Here is a 27,279-nt window from a genome sequence, read left to right as displayed (position 1 = left end):
TATCATATTAAAAATAAACTTCTTGAAAATCGAATCATAAAAAGTATAGGCCAAGCTACGATTTGGATTTTTATAAATTTTTGTTGAAGTGCTGTAATAACGATGGGTATATATTTCGACGAAGATAATTGGATATGGTACGTTGGTTGTTACATTTTACATAACTAGATGAAAGTAACGAGGTATCAAATGTGTTTCGCGTTATTTCAATACGTAATGAGATTATAACTCTGTTAATACGTTTCCTCTGGCCTTGAATAACAATACTAAAATTCAATTAAGGACCAATCAAAAATGTCATTTATTGCATGAATCATAAATGTTACGTAACGTGATTCTGCTCTGTTAATTGATACTAGAGGTCCCGCATTAGTCGAAATTCGACTATAATTAATTGGAATTGTAAGTTTTCTATAATCACAAATTTCGCCAAGGCTATACTATAAAAAAATATTAATAAAAACAAACAATATTTAATCTATTCTCAATTTGACCACAGACGTCAAGAACAAAATTTTGACAATAAATAGTATGCATGCGTGTGTGCGTCAAATACATGGTATGTAGTGTGTGTAATCTTTTCTTTATTGATTTAATGTATCTTTTATGCATTATTTTAAAAAAATATTAGCATTGTGCACTTCTTCTCTATATTCTCTATAAGTGTGGAAAATTTCATACTCCTCCGTCCGCGCAATTTTCGTAAAAAGGGATACAAAGTTTTTGCTTCACGTATTAATATATAGATGATTAGTTAAACTAAAGCGTCGTATTCATAGTGCGATATTTGAGCATCGTTCGTAGTCGGTACGTGCGAAGGTGTTGCAACTGGCCGGTCTGGGCCCATCAGGCGAACTGCACTCGCCTGCAATTGCATAAACACAGTTGCGGAATAGCGGATCGCGGTCACTGCCGTCATACCGCTGTATAGTTAAGGGCGAGCGCCGCACCCACTGCTGGTCAATCCCTTATCACTATTGATGAACGATTCGATAACAAACACGCTCTTTAAGGGAATTTCGCAATTGTTTTTCCATGTGATGATTTGTCGGAACAAAAAAACCGTACAGACATACAAGTCTATCGTCCGAGCTCTTGACTTTTAATTGAATCGTTGATCGTATTCTTTTGGTCTCAGAAAAATAATACCTATGTGTCATTATGTTATTCTAAAAGTTTTTATATCTAATAGATTTTACTGAATTCAGTTTATTCTTGTGTGATATCTTGTGGGATAATAACTGGTAGTTTGCGGGATACCTTGCCAGGTAATGTCATGGCGGTTAACCTATTTATCATAATGGAAAAATCAGTACACAAAAAGAAAGTTCAAAGATATGTAAATACCAATCAATCCCGCGGTTGGTAACGATTCTGTGGGACAGTGATTATACACATCAATGAAGACCTAATCTGTTACTGGCGTATGTGATTGGTGACTTTTTTTTTTCTACCTATGCTGATAGCCTTGAGAGGCTATTTCAGCTTCGCTTTAGGTGAGCTCACGGGGCTTAAACCTGACGACGTTGCTAACACAAACCTTAGCAAGAGCCGTGCTTCGCAGAATCTACCACCGGATCGGAAACGCGATCCACTGAGAAGATCCGGCGAGAAACTGTCTGTGGGTTAAATTGGGTTAAATCCGGCTGTGTCTGGGTTAAATTGGCGATGTTAATGCGTCATGTCTATGGGTTCCTATTACAATTTAAAATGAAGAAGGGGGATCGCGAGCTTGTCTATTTTTTAAATAAAAACTTTTGTATGTTTGCTAAGTATTACGCGTTCATAAGAAGCAAGAGTATATATTGAATTTGTTGATTACAGACGGTCACGACATGCGGTCCGACATGTGGAGCCGGCAGTTTACCGGTCCCCGGCGGCTTAGTGCGCCGCTTCGCCTCCAATTTACAGAGCACAAGCACCGGCTCTCTGCCGGATTACGGCACACAGATCATTGATCCATATCGCTTATTAGAAGATGACCTTAATGGAATATATGAGGATATTAGATCGGTAAGCAAAACTTTTTGATTTTAAACTAGCTGACCCGGCAGACTTCGTAGTGCCTCAATCGATAAATAAAAGGCCTAAACTTTTGTATAAAAGAAACTTGAAACAAACAAAAGAAATCCGTCCGACGGAGGACACATCAAAGGAAAAACAAAATTTTTATTTTCATTTAATTCCGAGCATTTTCATAGTTATCTACCTTTTAAGCCTTCTCTGGTCTTCTACCAATAACTCAAGAGCAAAATTAGCCAAATCGGTTCAGCCGCCAGCAATTATTTTTTATATCATCACGATGTTTAAATTTTATGTCATGGTCATTAGTAATGACCACCATCGCTCATCTTTTAATTTTTGTCTGCATAGATCGTTAGTTATCTGAAGATTGTATATACTTCTATTGTATGGCATATCCAACGCAATCAAAATGTCAATCAGCGTTTACAATTCACATGTTTCTAATATTTATGGAATGAGAGGGCGATACATCGATGGCACGTCTTCTGATAAAGCCTAATTGTGTCAAAGTCAAATCGTAATGAAAAGCCATACAACGCAGATTCAGAAACAAGGACATTTTTTTTATATATTTATAATTTAAATATTCATTCCATTAATATTAATTTTTTTTTATTGTTTACATTTATTATTTAAAAAAATATATAATTTAGAATCACCGTCGTTTTGAATTGGAAGTAATCATTCAACTATTAAAATCTTCTAACTGTATATAGAAAAAGCAATTCAGTTATATTTTATGTTTCATTGGTAAATTGTAATATGTATAATGCTATGGGAAGTACAGCTTGACGATAATCTTTTTTTAACTCTACAGTGAAATTATTTGTAATGTTACTAAAATTTTAACAAGGTCATTAAGAACATCTAGTTGTCTCGCTCACCCGTAGCTTAATGATGGTATCCACGTACAATGTGTATTCAATTTTGCTATTTATTTCCTACCACCATAGTTGGTTTTCAAGCGACGTCGAGTGATACGACTAACGGGGACGAAATCATGTACCAATTTTTTAAGGAAATAAGTACCTAATTAAGTACGAACGACTTCCACGATGAATTCAATATAGGGTAACAATAATGAAATACCTAAGAATTAACATATTTTTGCATTAACTAATATTTGTTTATATTATTAGCCGGTACGGGTAGATACTACCATATTTGCTATTTTTGTCGCGAAGTAAAGTCAAATTTCTGTTTATAGATTGAACACACTTTAAGGTCTTCACATACTCTAATATCGTTGTGTTATGTCTAGAGGCTTCGGTAACCAATTAACGCCAGATAGATAGTGAGATAAGTTAAAAAATGTCAGAATAAAAAGTTCTTTAAGAGTCTTCTTAAAGTAAAAGAAAAAAGGTCTTCTGATTGAATATCGTTCTGTTTAGATTTCTGAAATAACCCCACCAATATGAAAAGCTGGCTAAATAAAACTAAAATACTTTTAGAGAAAAATATGTATATGATTCGTGTAACTGTGGTATTTATTGCCTAAATGGCACCGCGGCATATTATTTATATCGGAATCCCAAATATTGTGTCATAATGACCTTCTCACAAACAAAAAGATATTAGTAAATGTGCAAGTCATCTTCGTTTATGATGCTGTAATGAGTAAGGTTCTATTTCAAGGACATGACGCTTTAAGATTATTGTTTATAGGATCCGATATGACAACGATGATGTCGTCGACGGTGCATACTCATCGCTATCGGGGCACTGAAACGTATGGAGCAACTGACATTATTTCAGGTGATCGGTTAGACGATATAGCAGTATCGTATCGGTCAATGAAAAATGCTCAAATAGTTCAATTCATGTCAATAAAATATGTTAATACCAAGTTGATATTTTTTTACAAATATATGTAGGTGTACCTGCTACGGTGAAGATAAATTCAAAATTGTTATTTAATTATTCTTGCTCATTAAACCGACTTACTACAGTTAAAACGTTTCATTCATGTAAAGCTTACAAAAGGATATATTTTGTATATGTAATGCTCGTGGTATGTAATAAAATTTTATTTATTGTAAGTCCGCATCTAGATGATTTATCTACGTGCCATCTACGGTTCTCGCTTGTCTACTTTCTGTTTGGAAAACTAGTATAAAACTAGGCCCCTAGTCCAATGTGGTACTTACTCATTGGCTGTGTGTTTCCACACGCTTATTTCCTTGTAACACAGACTACGTTGTTAAAGTATTTTTGCAACATCGCTTGGCAAGCGTAAAAAATAACGTCACATTTCATAAAGACTAAGATAAAATCATGGAGTCTTTCATTACGATATAATATAATTTATCAAAGTCACCTAAGGTTGCGACCACGATAAATATTGATTAAGTCATAATGGGAATTTGGATTTAGCATCGACCATGACCTAGTAGGGGAGACACCCCATGTAGTTGTTAGTATCGAGCATTGTCGGATTCGTATCGTCAGGCATTTCATTATTTTATCTAAGTAAACATCCGGTATCTATGAGAATCGGCCAACATCTATTTTTCATCCCCCTAAATGTTAGGGGTAGTCCACCCCTAAATTTTATTTTTTATTTTTTAGACAAAATTTTTAATTTCTATTTTTTTATGATACAGCATACAAAAATACATACAACCCTAAATTTTCATCCCTCTACGATCAACCCTTATTTTTTATTTGCTAATTAAAAACTAAATTTTTTGCAAGATTTTTGTTTTTATTTTGTCATGACTTAGAATAAAAAATTTCATATTGCTCTGAAATTTTCACCCCTCTACGATCAACCCCAATTTTTTATTTGTTAATTATAAATTTTAAATTTTTTGGTAAGATTTTATTTTTTATTTTGTCATGACTTAAAATAAAAAAATATATATTACTCTCAATTTTCACTCTTATACGATCAACCCCTATTTTTCCATCCCGATTTTTATTTTTTTTATTCTATGCACAGATCCGCAATAAGGTTGCAAGGTGGCAATCAAATATTATAATTGTAGTACGATAAATTCTTATTCAGAGTTTATAATTTCAAGTTCCTTTAATTATAATTTTTTTTTAATTCAATTTGATCTCCTGCCCTCGCCGGTCGACTACTGATCAACTATCAATCGATCAGTTATCCCCGCCAGGTGTCACCACTCATCCAGCAAACATCACGTAGTAGGGATGAGGACGAAGCCGGTCTCCTGTCTTACTCACTATACATTTTTCAGCCATGTTTCTTTGGTTTTATTTGTGTATCAATCGTAGCTTGCCAGCCATGTTTTTTTGGTTTTATTTGTGTATCAATAGTATGTTCAATAGGTCTGAGAATCGGCTACTATCTATATTCCATACCTCTAAGTGATAAGGGTTGTTCACCCCAAAAAAAATTTTTTTCGATAAATTTTTTTGGTTATAATGAGGTATAGTCCCCTGCACGTAACTTGGCAAGAGTCGCTAGATGCGCAGAAGTCGTTATTTAGGTCTCTTTTGTTGTCAAGCGGGACGCGGGGAAAGACGAAGCACCGTTCCGAGCGCGTATTGGTGAGTCAGTCGACCCTCCCCTCCCGCACCGCGTCCACGTTCCGTTCGCTCCCGGTTACGCATGCGCCTACTAAAGTTGTAGGAACCCTTTGTTTATATTGAGTTTTTGTTACGAGTTGTTATTATTGTTTTAAATTTAGTTTTTGTTACGAGTATTATTGTTTTAAATTTGTTTGCAATGGCAGGACCAAATACCAATGACCATAATTATAGTCGATTCAGTCATTGAGCGTTTTATTACTTACGCCAGTGACGACAGCGACTCTTCGTTATGTCGACGATCAGGAGCCAACTCCTTCCACCAGCTCAGGTGCTACCATAAATTTAATCCAAGGGGTGGCACTATTAGAAAAAGATAGTGACGACGGCGACACATAATTTTTAATATTAAGTATATTTTGTTAAATAAACTTTTTAACTTTTAATGGTATTTTATTTATAACACCTAATACACTTCACGAATTCCTCTCTTTTCTTTAACTTTCTTCTAAACACACAGGCTTAAAAATAAATTATGGCAAATAAAAAATTTAATAAAATAAAATAAACATATATGCGGGCAATAAAAGTGACCATTTTTTTGTTGCAATGTACACTATGCGCGACATTACCCCCACTACACCAAAACCTTGCCAACTTACGTGCCGCTTACTATATGTGGTTGAATGAGGTTTTTGAGAATTTTATATATTAGACTAGAATTTCCCTAGAAATCTTATTTAAGGCAACACAACGTTTGCCGGGTCAGCTAGTCTAATATATAAAATTCTCGTGTCACAGTTTTCGTTGCCATACTCCTCCGAAACGGCTTGACCGATTTTGATGAAATTTTTTGTGTTTATCCGGTATCTATGAGAATCGGCCAACATCTATTTTTCATCCCCCTAAATGTTAGGGGTAGTCCACCCCTAAATTTTTTTATTTATTTTTTAGACAAAATTTTTTATTTCTATTTTTTTATGATACAGCATACAAAAATACATACAACCCTAAATTTTCACCCCTCTACGATCAACCCTTATTCTTTATTTGCTAATTAAAAATTTTAAAATTTTTTGCGAGAATTTTGTTTTTATTTTGTCATGACGTAGAATAAAAAAATTTATATTACTCTGAAATTTTCACCCCTCTATGATCAACCCCTATTTTTTATTTGTTAATTATAAACTTTAATTTTTGTGGCAAGATTTACATTTTTATTTTTATTTCGTCATGAATTAAAATAAAAAATCTGATGTTACTCTCAATTTTTCATCCCTCTATGATCAACCGCTATTTTTTATTTGTTAATTATAAACTTTAATTTTTGTGGCAAGATTTTCATTTTTATTTTTATTTCGTCATGAATTAAAATAAAAAATCTGATGTTACTCTCAATTTTTCACCCCTCTATGATCAACCGCTATTTTTTATTTGTTAATTATAAAGTTTAATTTTTGTGGCAAGATTTTCATTTTTATTTTTATTTCGTCATGAATTAAAATAAAAAATCTGATGTTACTCTCAATTTTTCATCCCTCTAAGATCAACCGCTATGTTTTATTTGTTAATTATAAACTTTAATTTTTTTGGCAAGTTTTTCATTTTATTTTGTTATGACTTAAAATAAAAAAAATCATATTACTCTCAATTTTCACTCTTATATGATCAACCCCTATTTTTCCAACCAGATTAAATTATTTTTTCTATGCACAGATCTGCAATAAGGTTGCAAGATGGCAATCAAATTTTATAATTGTAGTACGATAAATTCTTATTCAGAGTTTATAATTTCAAGTTCCTTTAATTATGATTTTTTTAAAATTGAATTTGATCTCCCGCCCTCGCCGGTCGACTACTGATCAACTATCAATTGATCAGCTATCCCCGCCAGGTGTCACCACTCATCCAGCAAACATCACGTAGTAGGGATGAGTAGTAGTAGGGAGAGCTATACAATACTATACATTTTTCAGCCATGTTTTTTTGGTTTTATTTGTGTATCAATAGTATGTTCAGTAGGTCTGAGAATCGGCTACTATCTATTTTTCATACCCCTAAGTGAAAAGGGTTGTCCACCCCAAACATTTATTTTTTATTTTAATTTTTTTGATATTTTTTTTTGTTTATAATGAGGTATTATATGGTTAAATGAGGTTTTTTTTCTACAGTAGAATTTCCCTAGAAATCTTATTTAAGGCAACACAACGTTTGCCGGGTCAGCTAGTTATATATAAATACACATTGTGGGAGAGGGAGTGTGGGGTTTGTTAATTTCATTAGTAGACGAGGAGATATGATAAACAAGGACCCGGTTGTGATCAAACGTTGCAAGCGGAGCTCAATCGCCACATTACACGGCGGGCTCTACCGTTAACAAATGTGCCCTTTAGTACCCGGGAGACAGTTAGAAACTGTATGATTGATATTTCAACACCATGCTTCAAGGCGGCAGTGGCATTTAATATGTGATGTTTACGAACTCTGCTGACCAATATACTCAAAATCAGGAGAGTCGTGGGTTGCCCATCTATGTGAAGATTAAAGAAAACCCACGTGATGTCATAGGAATAACTCCATATTCAGAGACGATGTACATTACTTTTTAACAATACATTTGTGTAAGCATGTTGCATGCTAATTGTATTTAGCATTATATCAATAGTGGAAATGGGTATGACATTGGAGATCTGTTTCTTCAGATAATTAGCACATACATATGTACGTATGCAATTGTTCTTTTGAAATCAGCGGGCATTTGAAGGAATGTGATATTCAAAGTGCTTAAATGAATTTATATTCAAATAAATGGACCAAAATCTCTTCTTTGTTATGTACGTAATTAAAACTGTATAGAACAATATAGTGTATCGAAAGCAGAATTTTATTTTGAGGATGGCTTTATAGATAATGTGCCCGTTATAATTAAGGAATCATGCTCGTCACAGGCCATCTTGATGCCAGTACTAATCTTTCCATCTAGATTTCTGTAGTCAACACGTACTGTCAGCTGTAGAATTCCTTGAGAATACCGTAATCCTGTGAACACTTGAATAAGCTAAGGTAAACTAGATGTCGTTGGTGTTTTAATTCACTACATGCGTAGTTAACAACCATCTGACATAAACATAGTTGTATTTTTACTTGATTATCTTTGTATCTATTTTAGATGGCGTTGATTACAGGTTTTGGTTAGAACTTTCGCAGTTTCATTTTACACAAGAGTGAAGTCGAAGTTCATTTAATATTTGTGATAAAATCGTTTGATTGATTTCTATCTATGACATCGTATAGACCAGCGGTAGCTTTAGCGGTCGGCAGCGACTCAGCTGTACCCCTGGCATTGCTGACGTCTGAATCGATTTAAGTCTGGTGTTCATTAATGTACCAAACACGTCATTACGGATCCTCCTAATCCATTAATGGTGCTTTTAGGTACTACAAGCACCGGTCACCGTCCTCGTCGAACCCGTCGCTTGCGATGAAGGGCTCGACGAGCGAGTTAACCCATAGACACAGCCCACTGAGTTTCTCGCCAGATATTCTCAGTGGGTCGGGTTTCCGATCCGGTGGTAGATTCTGCGAAGCATTGCTCTTGCTAGAGCCAGTGTTAGCAACACTCCGGTTTGAGCTCTGTGAGCTCGCCTACATGTTAGAACGAAACTGAAATAGCCTCTCAAGGATATCAGGATGGGTAGCAAAAAAATGTACCAAAATAAGCTTTGTCGAAAACATAACCTTGGAATATTATTTACTGCACTGGTAGGTGGTTACAAATATGATCGAAAGATATTTAACATTTTATCAATTCGTGATACATCATGTTTACAAGTAAAGGCACTCCCAAAGTTCTTTTAAAACCAAATTATTAAAATAATAGCAATATTTATTATAGCGTCCTGAAATCACAATAACATGTATGTGGTGTAATCAAATTAAATTCACATAATTTATAAATTTGCGTAATTGCGAATAGCAAGAATCAAATTGAAGCCACAAGTCATAGGAAATCATCTTTGGTCTTCTATTTCATTAATATTATTGCCTAATTCCGACGAATATTGGTCAAACTTTCGATGACAATATGGACGAGCATCTTATCTATGTCGATTTAAGAATTCAATCATTGAGGCCTCATTCCCACGAGCGCTATTGCAATGTCCGTGAAGTAGCATTCCAACAGACCTCGGTTCCTTTATAGAAGTGAGTTCTTTTTGGTTTAATATTGAATATTATATATGGTTAAAGCGCACAGTCAAAAAAGTATACCGCTTAATATTTAGCTTTGCACTATTTTCGTTGTCTAGACGTCAAAGAATGTGAAATCTCCAATAAGTGCACGTATAAAATATGTTAGTTTGGCAACGACAATATTGCATTCCTACTTTTTTAAATATATTTCTTATCAAAGAGTTAGTTAGCAATCGCATAGTATACCTATATTCCTTGGGTATTACTTAGACTTTTGAGTAATTATTTGATTCCGTGTAATCAATCTTACGCCTAGACGCTGCGTTTTTGAGCGCTCGTGTGAACGGAGCGTAACAATTGCAAAACGTATTTGAATTGATAATTTAAGGTTGTGATATAGGTTAATGAAACCCTCTATGTTACTAAGGTGTTAGTAACATTTGACTTTGGATATAATTAACATTGAGTTGGCAAGGCCTGAAAATTTATATGAATATTTGATTACTTCGATATTCAAATCTTTTGACAATGAAATATTACAAAATTATGTTTAGATTTGTTTATGTCCACATTTTTGTCTTTATTTGTGTTAAATCCGTCATTGAAACGTCATTTTAGATGGCGCCCCAGGAGCTTCAAAAGGGGTGTCGAAGTTTGAGTGTTTTAATGCCAAAAGTGGGAAGTCGTCGTGGCCTAAGGGATAAGACGTCCGGTGCATATGTGTTGAGCGATGCACCGGTGTTCGAATCCCAGGCGGCTACCAATTTTTCTAATGAAATACGTACTTAACAAATGTTCACGATTGACTTCCACGGTGAAGGAATAACATCGTGTAATAAAAATCAAACCCGCAAAATTATAATTTGCGTAATTACAGGTGGTAGGACCTCTTGTGAGTCCGCACGGGTAGGTACCACCACCCTGCCTGTTTCTGTCGTGAAGCAGTAATGCGTTTCGGCTTGAAGGGTGGGGCAGCCGTTGTTACTATACTTGAGTCCTTAGAACTTATATCTCAAGGTGGGTGGCGCATTTACGTCGTAGATGTCTATGGGCTCCAGTAACTACTTAACGCCAGGTGGGCTATGAGCTCGTCCACCCATCAAAGCAATAAAAAAAAACTTTCAGCAAGCGGCTGTCATCGCTCGATCAACAACGGCGATGTTTTCGATGTTGTAAGGAACATACAGGCAACAAAAGTTAATATTAGTGCGAGGTTTTGTTTGTTTTTATTTGTTTGTTGTATTCACAATTTAGCATGACCGGGATTCTCATTGTATTTTAAATTGTCATCAAACTTAACCTTAGAAATGGTTTCGTAAATCTTTAAAATTGTCATCCTCATTATAGAGACAATAAAATTGATGTTCAACAATGATAATGGCTGTTCTGAATTTTCAATGCCTAAATTCGCATTGTCCACGGCCATGGCTAGAGTTACACTTGCGTAAAACTTGTGACAGACTGTCGATGGTGGTTGCAAAATTTAAAATGTTTAACTAGAATTCCTAAACGATTAGATCACTTCATTCTCTTAAAATTACATTATCTTTGTTTCATTATTTCAACATTTTACTTTTATTACCAGCCCATGGAATACGAAGTTTAACGTAGTTTAAGTGTTCAAGTAACTATAACTTTTATTTTGTGTATATAATATTTTATAATCTTATACTCAAATATTATATTGAACATCATACTAACGAAATTTTCGAGAATACGTCTATTAAATACTATTATAAAATGTACGTACAAAATACATAGTTTCTTCTCATAGCATTACTAAAATATATAAAAGTGGGTAAAGATAATGATAATTGCATACGTGACCTACATTTTATATAAAATAAAACATTTTGTAGACGATGTGCAAATGTGATGTGTAAGTAAATGCAATAATATTTTATGTATTCTGTTTATACATAATGTTTCACTCAACAGCACCTGGCGCTACGCCCCGAGTGGTGTAGCACCCTTAATAAGTCTACGAATTCGTAGCACTTCTCACTTTGTTTTTAATATCTACGAATATACCGGATTACCGTGTTTTTTTTTTCGCATACGTTATCTTATGCTGCTTTATTATCTATTCATTACAGTTTAAATGACCCTATTTTATTTTAGAAAGTCAACGAAAGTGAAAACCCGTGCTCTATCGTACCTCATTTATTTGTGTAGAGAAATTGTAAGGAATATGATGAACTTAATTTAGATTTGTTTTGTTAAAAAGAAAAAGTCATTATTAGTTGTAAAAAATTACGATTCGATTAAAGATTTAATAATGAACAGAATTAATATTCAAGTGCTTAATATATCTATTTGTACGAAAAGATAGTTGATTTTAAGTTTACGGTTCGTTTTTATTCTAATTCTGTTTTGTCCTCAATATGGCTTTTCGCAGCTTTACTGTGATCATGGTAGACTTGACACAATGTAGGGACGAATAAAATTAACTATATTTAATAATGGCTACAGCTCTTAAATTGTCATAATTATGTGAGAATTTACTATATACTATATAATGACTTTAGAAATATAATTAAAAATAGCTAGAATTAAATATTTAATTGTAATAATTTATTTTTATTGATCAGCAGCTTTGACGAGATAATGATTAGATCTCAACTCGACTATAGTCTTTCTGATCCACAGGAACTAGAAAGAAACACAAACCAATCAGAATTGAACACCATAGCCACATACTACTTCGACGGACAAGGCAAGGCACTCAGACCGATGGTTGCGATTTTAATGGCCAGGGCTGTCAACTACCACGTTTACGGAGAGAACAGGTCAGTTTCATTAGTGTTCATTGAACATCGAAATTCTATTTACGTATACAGCGAGACCAACTAAATATGAATGTAAATTTAAAATTACTGAAATGTGGCACTTATTACGATTGTTTTTTTTATTTTTTATGTGACAATTTCCCTTTTTTAATCATTTAAATAAATTGTAAAATGTGAAGTCACACGTCTTTGAAGTGTAATCTCTATCACGATCACGTGATGCGGCGGTAAACAACGAACTGAGAACTGAGAAGTCATACGGCATACTAAGAAAGCGAAGAAAGTTTTACAAGCTCCGGGTCAAGCCACTGTTTCCTACATAACCACAACTATAACTTTAAAAAAAAAAACGTCATGATTATAAAAATTGTTTCGATTGACTTAGCTTATATTATTATTTTAAAATATTTAAGAGATTTGCTTAATTAATTTTCCGTAATGTACATTTTTATAGCGATTTAACCTTTCGTTCGTTGATTCAATGAACTCATTGCCTAATTTACTGTTTGCCAACGATTTTGGATTGCGTACTGTCATCACACCGCGTTTACATAGTTCAATGTCTGAACGGAGGCCTTGAACGAATGCATACTTACTTTGTCAACTATCATGCCGTCTGTTTCTCGATCGAAAGAAAGTGAAAGTTTCAAAACAAGTGCTAATGTCGGTTGAGATCCCAAAGATTATAGTCAACTCACTCAAAATTAAGTAACCCTGTACAGTCTTCATAATTGACCAATTCTATATTTAGAATTGAATGTCGGCTGACTTCCATTGTATGTTCACGCAACCTAAACATTTTTATTCATAAATAGGCACACTGTTTATCGGGTCTATATTTGACTTTGTAAAATATTTTTGATCACTTCTGGGTTTTACACGCAATGACGTTCTGTTTGACAAATTTAATCACTCAAGGAAAACCCACTAGAAATGTTAGCATGAAATAAATCCTGTTTCAATAAATGCGAGCGCTTTGATTGTAAAACACGTAGTACTTGGACATGCAGTGATAAACTCCAGCATGCTAGGAATTCCAAATTGGTTCCAGAAAAAATGTAAAGGAAACATAAATTATTATGTTCTATGTGTACTTTTTGACGGTTGGAAATAAAGCTGGAGCACACGACCCACCTCGTATTAACTGGTTATTTCTTTTGCAAATGGGTATTAAATAAGGTTTAGATAATTGTATGTTTTTATTTTTGATCTATGTAGGTTTATTTTATTTTATTTGATAATCTTTTATACGTTTAGTTGCTATGAATATTGTTTTCTTTTTGAGTGCTGTATACGCTTGTAATAGTATCGCACTTAGTCTTTTAATATATTATTATTTATTTTATATTCCTTTATGAAAATGCCAATGGTGTTTCTATGAAGTAAACAAATAAAGTCTGAAGCACATTCCAATAAAGGTTGTGGTATCCTTCAGACCTAGTTAGGTCGAGTGGTGAGTGGTTAGTGACTGATTATTCCATCACGGGAGCAATCCGCTTCCATTTCCGGTAATAGACGGTATCTTTGTGAAAGATCTTTTGTTTTTGGTGTACATGTTGTTAACGCGTATGCGCTTCCGGCACACGTAACAAATGAGAAAACGCTAACTGCCTTTGAAAAGTACATGCTAATTTTTTTTTTAAACGGTTTACAGGATTCTTCCTCCACGATGATAAAATTTTATAATCATTTAAACTGTTACATTAAAAATAGTGTAATAACAGCTTGGATAATATTTAGAGAACTTATTTATTATAGTACATAGGTCAGCTATGTACTAATTAAACTAATTAGATATTTCTTAAGAAGATCAGGCACGTATGTAGAATAATCAAATCGAACCACGAAATATCTTTAGCTCCATCTCATCGGTTGCGCATGCATCCAAGGTTAATTCAAACTAGCAACGTTTTAGTGTTAGTTTTCTTATTAATTCTATATAAAACTTTCAAAGCAATAAAAATTTTGTTCAAAATAATAATGTACTCTATATATATTTTTTAATGTAAAACTAGCTGAAGTTACCCTCATCGGATTGATTACAAAGATTGTGAAACGAAAACGCATTTTATGAAAATAATATTACATGAGAATAGTCAAGCTTTCTTTTACACTTACCATTCGATTTGAATATTTTTAGTTGCCAGACATTATGTTCCATAGACAAACAGAACGTTTTCAAGATTAGAATTTGCACGAAATAAATAAAATCGTAAATACTTAAAAGAGGAGATAGTGTAATTATTTTATTTAAAGCATCCCGCTCTATTGTTATTTGCTATATGTTAACAATAAAACGAAAATAGATCCACGAAATCGATAGATTCAATCACGGTTGTTGTGCTCCAACAATGTTGATTATATCTTAAACAATAATCGATTGTCTTGTAACCAACCTGTTGCTGTTCTATTTTGTATGTAATTGACTTGTTTCCCTGCTTCTTAAAGCAAGGACTGAGTTTGTACGTAATCCAAATCGTCTTCAATGTAAGTGATCTTCTAATGTGCAGCAGTGCTCGATGACGATCTACCCTCAAATATGTTAAATTAAAACAGTTTGAGGGTAATCTAGGAATAATTAATAATGCTTAAAGTTGGACTTTTTAGACGCGAGGAGTGAAGTTGTGTAATTTGTTTTATTTTATCTATTTAGTGTTTCTTCAGGCTTAAATGTGTAATAACGGTGGTTTATTAACTGTTTGATATCTGTGAAAGTGCACAAATGTGGGAAAATGAAACAAAGCCGCTGGACGTAACTTCTCGGGATCCTCCAAAAAGTCCACTGAAAAAATCTCAATAAATCACCAGCATTTTACTAAGATTATATTTCATCGCACATTATTTCATCTCATTTCATTTGATTTCATCCCAGTTGATTAATGTCTGAAATTAATCATCTTCATAAAAATAAGAATATAAATTAAAATAAGACATGCCTTAAAGGTCTTAGTTACCAGGTCATAAAATCCCTTAAAAAAATGTTTAAAGTTACAGAATGTCATTATTTACAGCAGTCGGTATTTTTCTGTAATCATTACGTGCCCAGTATAATTGCTGAATAAATTGAATTAGCATCTTAGTTATGTAAATGTATTTTTGTATTGTAATGCAGTGCACTGCTACCGTCGCAGCGACAAGTGGCGATGATCAGTGAGATGATCCACTCGGCGTCTCTGATCCACGATGATGTCATCGACCAAAGCGACTTCCGTCGCGGGAAACCCTCCGTCAACGTGCTCTGGAATCACAAAAAGGTATGTATCGATACTTTATTACATCAATAGTTCGTAAAATAGCCATGCGATGAACATCTTCGTATTGCATGATGCATGTCGCAAGGATGCTGTCATCATAATATACGTACTAGGATGCATTTTAATATTTATTTGTTTTTTTATTTATTGTTGGGTGAACGGGATCACGACCCACCTGGTGTTAAGTGGTCACCGGAGCCCATAAACATCCTTGAGACATGAGTTCTAAGTCCCAGTTTTTCAGTACAACGGTTGGCCCGCCCTTCAAACCGAAACGCATTACTGCTGCTGTGAGGCAGAAATGACGTATAAATTAAACTGTAAAAAATAAAGTTTTTGTACTATTTATATTAAGATTATAAATAGAATAGTTTAATAAATATGCTACGGTCTGATTATATTCAATATAATGTAATATGAATTCGTCCCTTCTTGATTTGCAAACGTACATATTGTTGGCATGTAAACATTGTGCGATTTCGGAATACAAAATACACGTGTTGAAACAATCTAATATTTCAATTATTGATGGGCTTCCAAGTAATTATATTCTAAAAGTGTTTGTTTTACAATATAGGTATTGGCATTCATTAGTACATAACCGTGTGTTACGTGTTTTAAATTGGAATTCTTAAAATACACAATGGATCTGTAATGAATTACTAATGTCGCGGTGTGTAGTTATTTACTTACTGTAATCGAAAGAATTATGTAACAACTCATACATAAATGTGGTATCTCACTGATAAAAAGGAAAGGTAATTTGGACTGTTTGTTTTTTACCGATTGCGTTCGAATTAAATAAGTAAACAATTACTGCATGTTTGTTAGCGTCAATGGGTATATGAGCTCGTCGCTTGGTCTCTCACAACGTGAATCTCGTCGCTTGGTCTCTCACAACGTGAATCTCGTCGCTTGGTCTCTCACAACGTGAATCTCGTCGCCCGACCTTGTGACACTAGGTCGGAGTTTCACTTGATTTGGATTCACGGATATTCTATTTTCAAACCGGAATCTACGACTGCTTGGAAACGGATAGAGACGGATCTGAACTCGAACTGACACCGAACAGTTGAAATTTCTAGACCTAGACGTCCCTCAGTACTCAACACCAACGAATATGGAGGGCAAATCAAATATTAAGTGGCTCTAACTTGCGTGTTTACCATCTGAGGACATTATTTCGCTAAATTTATACTTTTTATTCCTAGATATGGTACCTGACTATAATGTATTTTAATTTCAAAATTAACTATTCACTACGCACAGTATACATCGAAATTTTGGTATTTTTATCTGTGTTCTTATTAAACACGATTAAAATAACTGAAATTCATCAAGGTTTTTGCTTTCAATTTTTTGTCACTATTTGCGTTGGCGTCGAATGATTTATTTCGCGTTTTGTGTATTCGTCAATGAAGTCGAGTAGAATACTAAATAGGGATTTTTATAGATTTGTACAGCTTATGACAACTTTAATCACGTGTCTAAATAAATTGTAGAGCACGTGATTTGATTCATAATATTCAATTCATAGATTGAATGTAAAAAAATGTTAAGTATTTACTCTATGAAGGCATACGTTTAGTCTTTATTGGGTTCTTACTGTTTCAGAAGCTTAAATTTTATTATACATTTTATAGTCCCGCAATTTTGCGTGGTGATCATCATTTTGTAAGGAATGCGATAAACGTTGGTTATCGATCAAGGAGTGTCAAAGGTTGGAGCAATATTTTTGTCAGGAAATTATATTTGTGACTTGAATATTTCTAAAGGTATTTATATAAATATAAAGATTTGTATGCGTACTACTAGGAAACGGAACAAAATCGTTAGATATCGGGTTCTCCCAAAAGAGTACAGTAAATTATTTCCATTTTTGAAGTCGTCTTGGCCTAAAGGATAAGACGTCCGGTACATTCGTATGTAGCGATGCACCGGTGTTCGAATCCCCCAGGCGGGTACCAATTTTTCTAATGAAATACGTACTTAACAAATGTTCACGATTGGCTTCCGCGGTGAAGGAATAACATCGTGTAATAAAAATCAAACCCGCGAAGTTATAATTTGCGTAATCACTGGTGGTAGGACCTCTTGTGAGTCCGCACAGGTAGGTACCACCGCCCCGCCTATTTCTGCCGTGAAGCAGTAATGCGTTTCGGTTTGAGGGGTGGGGTAGCCGTTGTAACTATACTGAGACCTTAGAACTTATAGCTCAAGGTGGGTGGCGCATTTACGTTGTGGATGTCTATGGGCTCCGGTAACCACTTGACACCAGGTGGGCTGTGAGCTCGTCCACCCATCTAAGCAATAAATAAAAAAAATTACAGACAGAGTTATTTAAATTACAACTACATTGTATTATAATTGAATGTGTCGATTGATATGTAGATGTCGTCGCTTAATCACTAGTCGAATTGAAAGCGCAAATAGGTTATTCAAGTATGAGGAGCGGCATCGCTATCATTAGACTTGTTGCTAAGACCCGAATTTTTTTTCCGTTCAGTTACGTGATCAGGAAATTAATTTTACTAAGTTTTATTGGTAAATGAATTATCGTTTGAACGTATTTTAGGTTGTAATTTTAAATGAGTATTTGACTATAGTTTTTCGAATAATATTATATACTAACGGCCGTCTGGTGTAGTGGTAAGTGACATGGTCACTACACAAGGGGGTCGCGGGTTCGAATCCCGCCAAGGGAAGATATTTGTATGATAAATATAAATGTCTTTTCCAGGGTTATGGATGTATATTAAATATATGTATGTGTATAATAAAAATATTACATTTATTTCCGTTATCTGGTACCTGTAACACAAGTTCTTTACGAACTTATCACGGGACCAGTTAACGTGGCGTGATTGTTAGTAAATATTTATATTATATTATATTATATATCTAGTGAACGTGTTGTTTGTTAATTTTGCGTTTTTTTTTTAGCATTTCGTTTGAGTTTCAATTTCAGTCGCCTATCTCGGTCAAGATCACGACTTTCATTATTTAGTACGTTGCTCATTCAAGTTTAAAGATTTCCTTAAGAACAACGTGCTTTCTTAAAACGTTTGTTGCGCTAAAACGCGAAAACATTTCTTGTTTCAACTCGTTTGATTTATAAAGAATAGCTTAAAAATTCAAAACTTTGCTGATTTTTTTTTGGAAGAAGATAATAGATAAAGATTATTCGGTTATCAAACCTAATATAGAAGCGTACAACCTCGGCATTCAAAGAAATGATACAGTAAGTTTGCTACCTATAAATGTACTATAGTTTTTTGGTAATTTCGAGACACTGGCGAAGTAAGCCTACGTTTTACAAACAAGCCTACGAGCTTCATTCCTTTTAAGTAGAAGTATAAAATATAATTAATAACAAATAACGTCTATGCCACTGTGACTTCTACCACATGTCTTAAGGTTGATGGCGGCATTAATGTTGTGCTGTCCATGGGCCTCAATAATTGCTTAACATCTGATGATGACCCATGAGCTGGTCTACCCATCTATGTTAATAAGTATATAAAACTAATGCACATATTAGCTTTGGCCGCGTCCATCCATTTATTGAACAAATGTTTAGCTGTCGGGTTTTACGTTCGCTTCATTCAATTTCATTTTTATTTAACTTTGCAATTAAATAGTGAATTCGCTTCACGTTGCGAATCACTGACGGACTGTTGTTAACTTTGACTTTGAAATGTAGATACTTGTCTGCATTTGTTAAAAGTAGTGGTTTTGCCGTCAAAATTTAGAATTTAAATTAACTTGAATATGAACCGTGAACTTATGGTCTGTCCCAAGTTTATCAAGCACGGTAACTTATTATGAGATATTATTATGAGATTGAAGTGTCAATTTAATAGGAGAACTTCATGATGTATATGGGTAGGACAGTGGTAGAGTCGACCCGTGCAAGCACATTGATCACCTCATTGGTCTAATGATTAATGACCCTGCCTTTCGACCAATTCACAGTCCACTTTATACAATACCACAAAGCCGGCATCCCCCTTGAAACCCAGACCAGAACGCACGAATGCTACAGAAGTACCTACTCAGGCTGTTATATGGTCGGAGATATTGTCATCATTGTAAAATCCTCTATAAAAACTATGCGACTGATCTTTCCGACACAAAATAATAGTAACTCTCAGCTTGGAAGATAGAACGATTAACATTGCACCTTGACAACAAAACATAAGATAGAAATTAAAAGGGGATTTGGGTAGAAAAATATCGGTCAACTAATAAGCTGTGATGCACGGTGCTTGAAATAGTAAGTAGACTGTGGTAGCCTTTGTCATATACCCGTGTATTATGATTGCTAGCCGGAAACACTATAAAATAAAAGATTATTTTGCCAATCAAATCGTCCGGGTATTTTGATTACATAGTTTTAAGTAATTGCTTGTAATATTACATTCTAAGAATACAACTGGTGGTTTTGGTTTTACTGGTGGTAGGACTTCTTGTGAGTCTGCACGGGTAGATACCACCACCCTGCCTATTTCTGCTGTGAAGCAGTAATGCGTTTCGGTTTGAAGGGCGGGGCAGCCGTTGTAACTATACTGATACCTTAGAACTTATACCTTAAGACGGGTGGGGCGTTTACGTTATAGATGTCTATGGGTTCTAGTAACCACTTAACACCAGGTGGGCTGTGAGCTCATCCACCCATCTAAGCAATAAAAAAAATACATATATTTGTTTTAAGACTACATCTCCTTTGGATGTTAGAGTGCGTTTGGGGCGATGTATCGAATTATAGGTTAATTACCTTACGCGGCTAAATAAAGCTGATACGCCGATTACAGTCGGATGTGGTACAACACACTCGCTCGTGAACAATCGGACGGTCCTCGGTGAAAGTTCCCCGGGGCCTACACGTACTCTGTCTTTTTTAATCTTGTCTCATGCTTCCTAAATTGAAAAATAAATTGATGTTTAAACTACACTTGTTGTGTATTATCCTGACAAAACTTTCTGTTAAACTCCGCCACGTGAACTTTTATGGGCTATAATAATATGTTTTTTTTTTTGCGTTGATACGGAAATGGGTACACTTGTTTTAAGATTGGACACGGTATGTTTCTGTATAATAGTGTACCTTATTTTAGTATAATATTAATAATTTAAGTGAGATACGCTGTTTAGTTTCTTCTTCTTCTCAGTCGTGTCACTCTTGACAGAGTGGTCGTGATCGTCATGTAGTGTTGGAAGGGGCAGACTTAATGCGTCTCACGATGTCGCGCCATCTCTCCCTGCTCGGGGCCATTCTACTGCACTCATTTTTTTAGTTAGGGGATAGAATATATTTTTCAAGGCCCAGTATATTATTAAATATAAATTTTAATCGAAAATTAAAATAAATATAACATGCTTATGTATGTATATAATATGTTAAAACTGTGTGACTGATTACTGTGTTAAATAGTTCTGTGATTTTGTTCATTGCCTTGCGGTACTGGAATAAGTTTTTAATTTTCCATACATTTAGAGCTCTGTATGTTACCAGTTGGTAGTAATGGCCCAGTCTATATTAAGTACGAATTTCTTGTACCGATAAAAAAAACTGGCTATTAATAGCAATGTTTATTGGAATAGAAGATCACCGATATCGTTTTGTACCTTTTTTTTTCTGGAACAGTTATTCTCTTCCACACTGTGCTTCCAGTGATGATATTTCGCCTTCCCTCAGTCTGTTCGTACTACTACGGAATGCCCTATAATCAAGTTTTAAAGGAATCGTTGGCGAGAGGAATACATACAAGTCGTAATTCATTGGTTGCGTATTTGACATATTCAACGAAACATATCATATGGTTTGAGTCTCGATTATTGAGCAACGGTTCCCCTCTTTAAATAAATGTATTTGTAAACCCATTATGGCTATTAGTTTTTGGTCAAGGTGGTTTTCGTAAGCATTGTCATAACACTTGGACTAGCCGATATTGAGAGTTCAAATAGTTGTGTCCCTACGCCTAAATCAATAAAATGTGAAACTATTATATACACCTAATCATTGTGACTTGAATAGGAAAAAACGTACATTTGAAAACAAAGGTTTTGATATAATTTACTGTCTGGACATTGATGTATGAATTTATATGTTCTTAACTGCATCTTTTGTTAGTGGTCGGTCTTATTAAGTCCGTTTTGTACGCAGGCTACGTTTGCCTCCGTCCTTCACAACTTAAATATTTGTGGCCGGTATGTACATCTGCCGGTCTAAAGATTTTAATGCATCGTAATGTTCGATTTGTCCTAGAATTTTCTTTTGTATTATTCACCAGGAAGTGTGATCGATAAGGTGTTGTTGTTTACGGAAAATTAAAAAAGTATGTTCGTTTAAAAAAGTTTGTTGATTGTGCGCAAGTGTTCTTCTTTCCAAAATCGAAGTCTTGTTGTTAGTTAACATTAACAAATAAATAACATAACTAATAAACCTATTGACCGTTTAAGCCGTAGAATACTTTTGTACGTACATTTTTATGAGTGCACTGTGAGTACTTTTATATTTTGAATCTAGAATCTAATTCATTTAATAAGTCTGATCTTTTTACGATCTGAAAAATAACTCTGGGCCCAATTTATAATATAAACTATTATACTATTGGCCCAATTCGTATTTTACGAATGATAATTTGAAAACAAACATACGTCATTGAATTTAACGGATACGCGAATAAAAATGTTAAAACTGTCCAAGTTCTCGTCTTGGTTCTAATAACCATTATTTGAGTTGTGTAATTCAAATATACATACATATGTTGATTTTGTTAGTACCGGTCGCGTCTACCATACATGTATGTGTACTTTATATTTAATGTACATACATATACTATTATGGTGATGGGGTGCGTCTATTTGCAGTTTAGATCGTTTACGACCCCGCAGCACGGATACGGGCTGTTTGACTTTGTCGTTACGTGGCTCAAATTAATCATTAATATGTTGTCTTACGTTTTCGCACCCACGATGAGTCCGGATTCACTATTATATAATGGAATATTGATTCAGGCGATATCGTTTCGATACCGGGCGAGCGACCCCGACCGATGTGATATATTTCAATATAAATTTTATACAGTTTCTTTGTAATCGAGTTCTGAGGCGGCAACAGTCGGACCGGAGTTACGCAGACGTCAACGTTGAATTGGCGATTCGTATCATATCTGCGACTATTGTTCAGAATAAGTCGCGAACCTTATTGTTCACACAGTCTGCATAGAATTGCGCGTTTAAATGAGGAGCGCACGCATTCAGAATCTTTATAAAACATTTTTAACGTACGCAATCCATTATACGAATTCTCTAAAATATTTGCATATTTTATATGGAGCACTTGCTTGAACAATTCAGCCCTATTCTACGTTCGTTTATAAAGATCCAAATATTTAACTATTATGATAATTATGTAATATGAAATGTAGTTGTCGTATTCAAATAAAAAATTCAATAAGCCTTTATTTCCGATTATGAGATTAACCTTCGGCAAAGACCTTTTAGACCTAGACTTTGCCATACTTTTCTGTTCGTAGCTTTTCCTCTTCATAGCAGTTTTATTAATCTTGTTTTCCCTAATTTTTTCTTTCGGCCCCTCTTCATTTTTTCTTCACGAGGATACCATTTTTGTGTCTCGCTTATGATCATATGATTTATCCAGTTCCATTTATGTTTGTTTACAGTATTTCGTCTTTTGACATATAAGAGTTAAAATTATTTTATTTTGTTATCTAATAACGTTTAAAATTTAGTATGTAATATAGATAAAGTTTAATCTGTATTTTTTAATAAGTAATTTTTATTTATTTATTTTTCACGATCATGTATCGTAATTTGTGTTTTGCAAGGACCAAATAATGACGTAAGACCGCTCCGCCGTGTCTCCGGTATCTGGTCGCACCTAAAATATATTCATTCAATAATCACAAGTATTCTGAATACGTATTACGTTAAATCGTGATAAGTCATGAACGTCTTTCATTGATTAATTTATTGTATACGAGATTAATTGTGATCGTTACGAGCTATAGTAATCAGTAACTAAAAGATTCCTACGATTTGAAGTCACATTTAGAATTCAAATAATGTCTTTGTCATAAGTTTGGAAGGTTGAGCTCGAAGGTGTTGATAAATTTTTTTTAGTATATACGTGAAATTAAGACCCAATTACATACTGAAATAATTTGTCTAATTTTTCTAATATTATACGTAATTTTTTTCTAAAACACCTTTTAATGACAGCAATAATTGCGTCTCGACATTTGTAATTTGCTTCTAAAGCGGCTAAAATGATACCTGTAATTACACACGACAAGTTGAACTTTATTGTCAATCAAAAGTTGTCCTTAAAATATTATGTTAGTCTAAACTGTTGATTTAAAAAAAAAATAGAGATATTTATATTGGTACTAGCTGACCCGGCAGACTTCGTAGTGCCTCAATCGATAAATAAAAGACTTTTGTATAAAATAAACTTAAAACAAACAAAAGAAATCCGTCCGATGGGGGACACATCAAAGAAAAAACAAAATTGTTATTTTTATTTAGTTCTGAGCATTTTCATATTTATTTACCTTTTAAACCTTCTCTGGATTTCCACGAATAATTCAAGACCAATTAGCAAAATCGGTCCAGCCGTTCTCGAGTTTTAGCGAGACTAACGAACAGCAATTCATTTTTATATATATAGATAGAAACACAAACATTGTTTATGTTGGTCGTAAGGTATTAGTATCGGAAGGACGTCAAGAGGCCGGTAGCTTTCACCGCTAGGCCGGGCCGTGTAGCCGTCCATGCATCAATACTATCACACGAGGTGCACTCGAGAATCCGATGATAGGTCATTGAACGCACTGTTTGTTGTTACTCTGTTGTATCTTATTTGAAATTTACGAGCTTGACTTTTCCATTACCAAAACGTCCTTCATACACTAATTACTAGGAGATTGTTTTTGAGTTTTTAAACAATTACGGTGGCTTAAAATGACAAATGACTTAGCGACGGCCCGAGGTTTTATGCTTTATTTTGGATACTAGAAACACAGGTTCGAGATATTTCGATAATTTTACATCCAAACCCCTAATACTAAATTAAATATTATATATTTACTAAAAATAAAGTTTCGAACGAATAAGCGAGAATCAAATCTGGAATGTATGGCTCAGTTAGCCAAAGATACGAAAGTACTAGAACGTGTTGATTGTATATTTCTTACTTCTACGCAGCAGTTTGGCTGTACCCTGTCACAGACTCTATGTTAATGTACAATATTACTTCTACTAGTTCCTTCACAACAATGTTTTTGTCTATAAATAATTACACACTCTTTGTTTTTAATATTTTCGAAAACAATTCGCAACAGAATGAACTTTTAAAATTAAAACAATGAACTACAAGCAATGAACAATAAGATTATTCGTTAGTATGATTAAGTAACATTACTATGCAAGATATGATCAAGAATATTGTAGTAATATAATTGTTTGATGGTAAATGTTAAGAAAAAAAAAGAAGAACAATAGAAAAGTTTCTATGTAACACTGTATATTGTAAGCGTTTAAGTCTTTTGTACGCAAACAGATCTTCAAACCGAATATCAGTTTTAGTTCCCACACGAACGAAATTAAAAGTAGAGGCTAAATATATTAAAATAGCATTTTTTTTTAAACATGTTTTTTATAGACAAAACGAACTATTACTTTCTACCGATTCGTCATTGTATAAACGTTGCTCCGTCGAAAGCAAAATTCGTCCAACACTTTCCTCGAGTGACCCACAGTGCCGTGTATTTATCGAAGAGTTGAATAAAAACTGGTCTTCGTAACTGTAGTTTGCGGGGCTCGACGGCTCGCGCGGGGAGTTATCTGGGTCGAACCTGTGACTGGACTGACCGCGCTACTTACGTCTTGCCTAAATTAAACCTACGTTAACATTTACTTTTATTACCTTGATCATATGTTAAGAGTAATATGTCGTTGTAGTCTGATTGTATTTAAAGAAAAAATAATTCCTGATATATTTGTATTGATAACTAGTTGACCCGGCAGACTTCGTAGGGCCTCAATCGATAAATAAAAGACCTAAACTTTCGTATAAAATAAACTTAAAACAAACAAAAGGAATCCGTCCGATGAGGGACACATCAAAGGAAAAACAAAATTATTATTTTTATTTATTTCCGAACATTTTCATATTTATCTACCTTTTAAACCTTCTCTGGATTTCCACAAATAATTAAAGACCAAAATTAGCCAAATTGATACAGCCGTTCTCGAGTTTTAGCGAGACTAACGAACAGCAATTCATTTATGTATTCAATTTATATAATATATATTGATAATAATAATAATTTCTTCAGTTTTGATCAAAAACGAAGACGTATCTTCGATTTCTAAAATTTTATATTGATTCAGCAAAATGAAAGAGCGGGGAAGTTTCGAAATTTTTATATCTCGTGTTACGTCCATTTTCATGTCAAGGTCACGTGTGATGTTTGAGATTGTTAGTTGTGTATTGTATATACGATGTTTGAGCGTAAAAATTAAGGATGTGTGTGATGTAGCAACGATTACGAATAATGTCCGTCGAAGATTCACTTACTAGTGGGCTAGTAAAATATTCAGTCGTAATGTTAATGAATGTTAAAAAAAGAATAAAAATAGATTTGATGAATATATTTTTTAAAAAATATCTGTAGGTGTGACAAGTAGTAAAAAAAATATATATTCTAATTTTGGAAATGGAAATTAGTATTTTGAACGGTTCATTCGTGTGACACCACTAGTCAAGCGTGTATGTTGAAACGATGGCCCACTCGTCGACCACTAATCGCCACTAGATACTCGCTCGTTTCGTAACCACGCCGGACCTTCCACTCACTCGGTACGAAATACGCCGATCGACTGCAACTCAAACACGTATCGATCACGCTCGTCGATGAATGCGATTTTTTTCATACTTAACTATTCAAATCTTTATGCAACTGAACTCTAATGAGTGACGCTAATTCTTATTGGAACCAAGAACCACCAATCTTCCCTATTTTTGCCGAGAAAAGGATTATACGCTCCTGTTCGGAGGGTAGGAAAGCGCTTAAATCAATGCAGTTGAGCTAGCTACTGGTGGTAGGACCTCTTGTGAGTCCGCGCGGGTGGGTACATACCACTCTGCCTATTTCTGCCGTGAAGCAGTAATGTGTTTCGGTTTGAAGGGTGGGGCAGCCGTTGTAACTATACTTGAGTCCTCAGAACTTGTATCTCAAGGTGGGTGGCGCATTTACTTTGTGGATGTCTATGGGCTCCAGTAACCACTTAACATCAGGTGGGCTGTGAGCTCGTCCATCCATCTAAGCAATAAAAAAAAAAAAGATTTCTTAGAGTCTAAAGAATCAGCGGGTCTAATGATTTTCCCGTCTAAGCCTTAGACCCGTGAACCAACAATGTTAATGCCGCCCACCTTGAGACATGAGTTGTATGTCTCATTTTTATAATATAATGGCTAACCCAACCTTGAAACCAAT

General features: G+C 34.4%; 1 protein-coding gene across 1 annotated transcript in view; it reads left to right on the top strand.

Annotated features, from left to right (window-relative positions):
* The window catches only part of LOC110384719 (all trans-polyprenyl-diphosphate synthase PDSS1), a 54,833-nt gene that overhangs the window by 11,802 nt on the left and 15,752 nt on the right, over positions 1–27,279 (top strand). Inside the window, exons 2-4 of the mRNA XM_038012850.2 lie at positions 1,825–2,013; positions 12,361–12,500; positions 15,613–15,754. Coding sequence (XP_037868778.1) covers positions 1,825–2,013; positions 12,361–12,500; positions 15,613–15,754 — 471 coding nt within the window. The remainder of the gene's footprint in view (positions 1–1,824; positions 2,014–12,360; positions 12,501–15,612; positions 15,755–27,279) is intronic.

The sequence above is a fragment of the Bombyx mori genome, chromosome 9 (assembly GCF_030269925.1).
Source record: "Bombyx mori chromosome 9, ASM3026992v2".
Taxonomy (NCBI): Eukaryota; Metazoa; Arthropoda; class Insecta; order Lepidoptera; family Bombycidae; genus Bombyx; species Bombyx mori.
The sequence above is the reverse complement of the archived record's forward strand: the minus strand, read 5'-3'. Positions and strand labels throughout refer to the sequence as shown.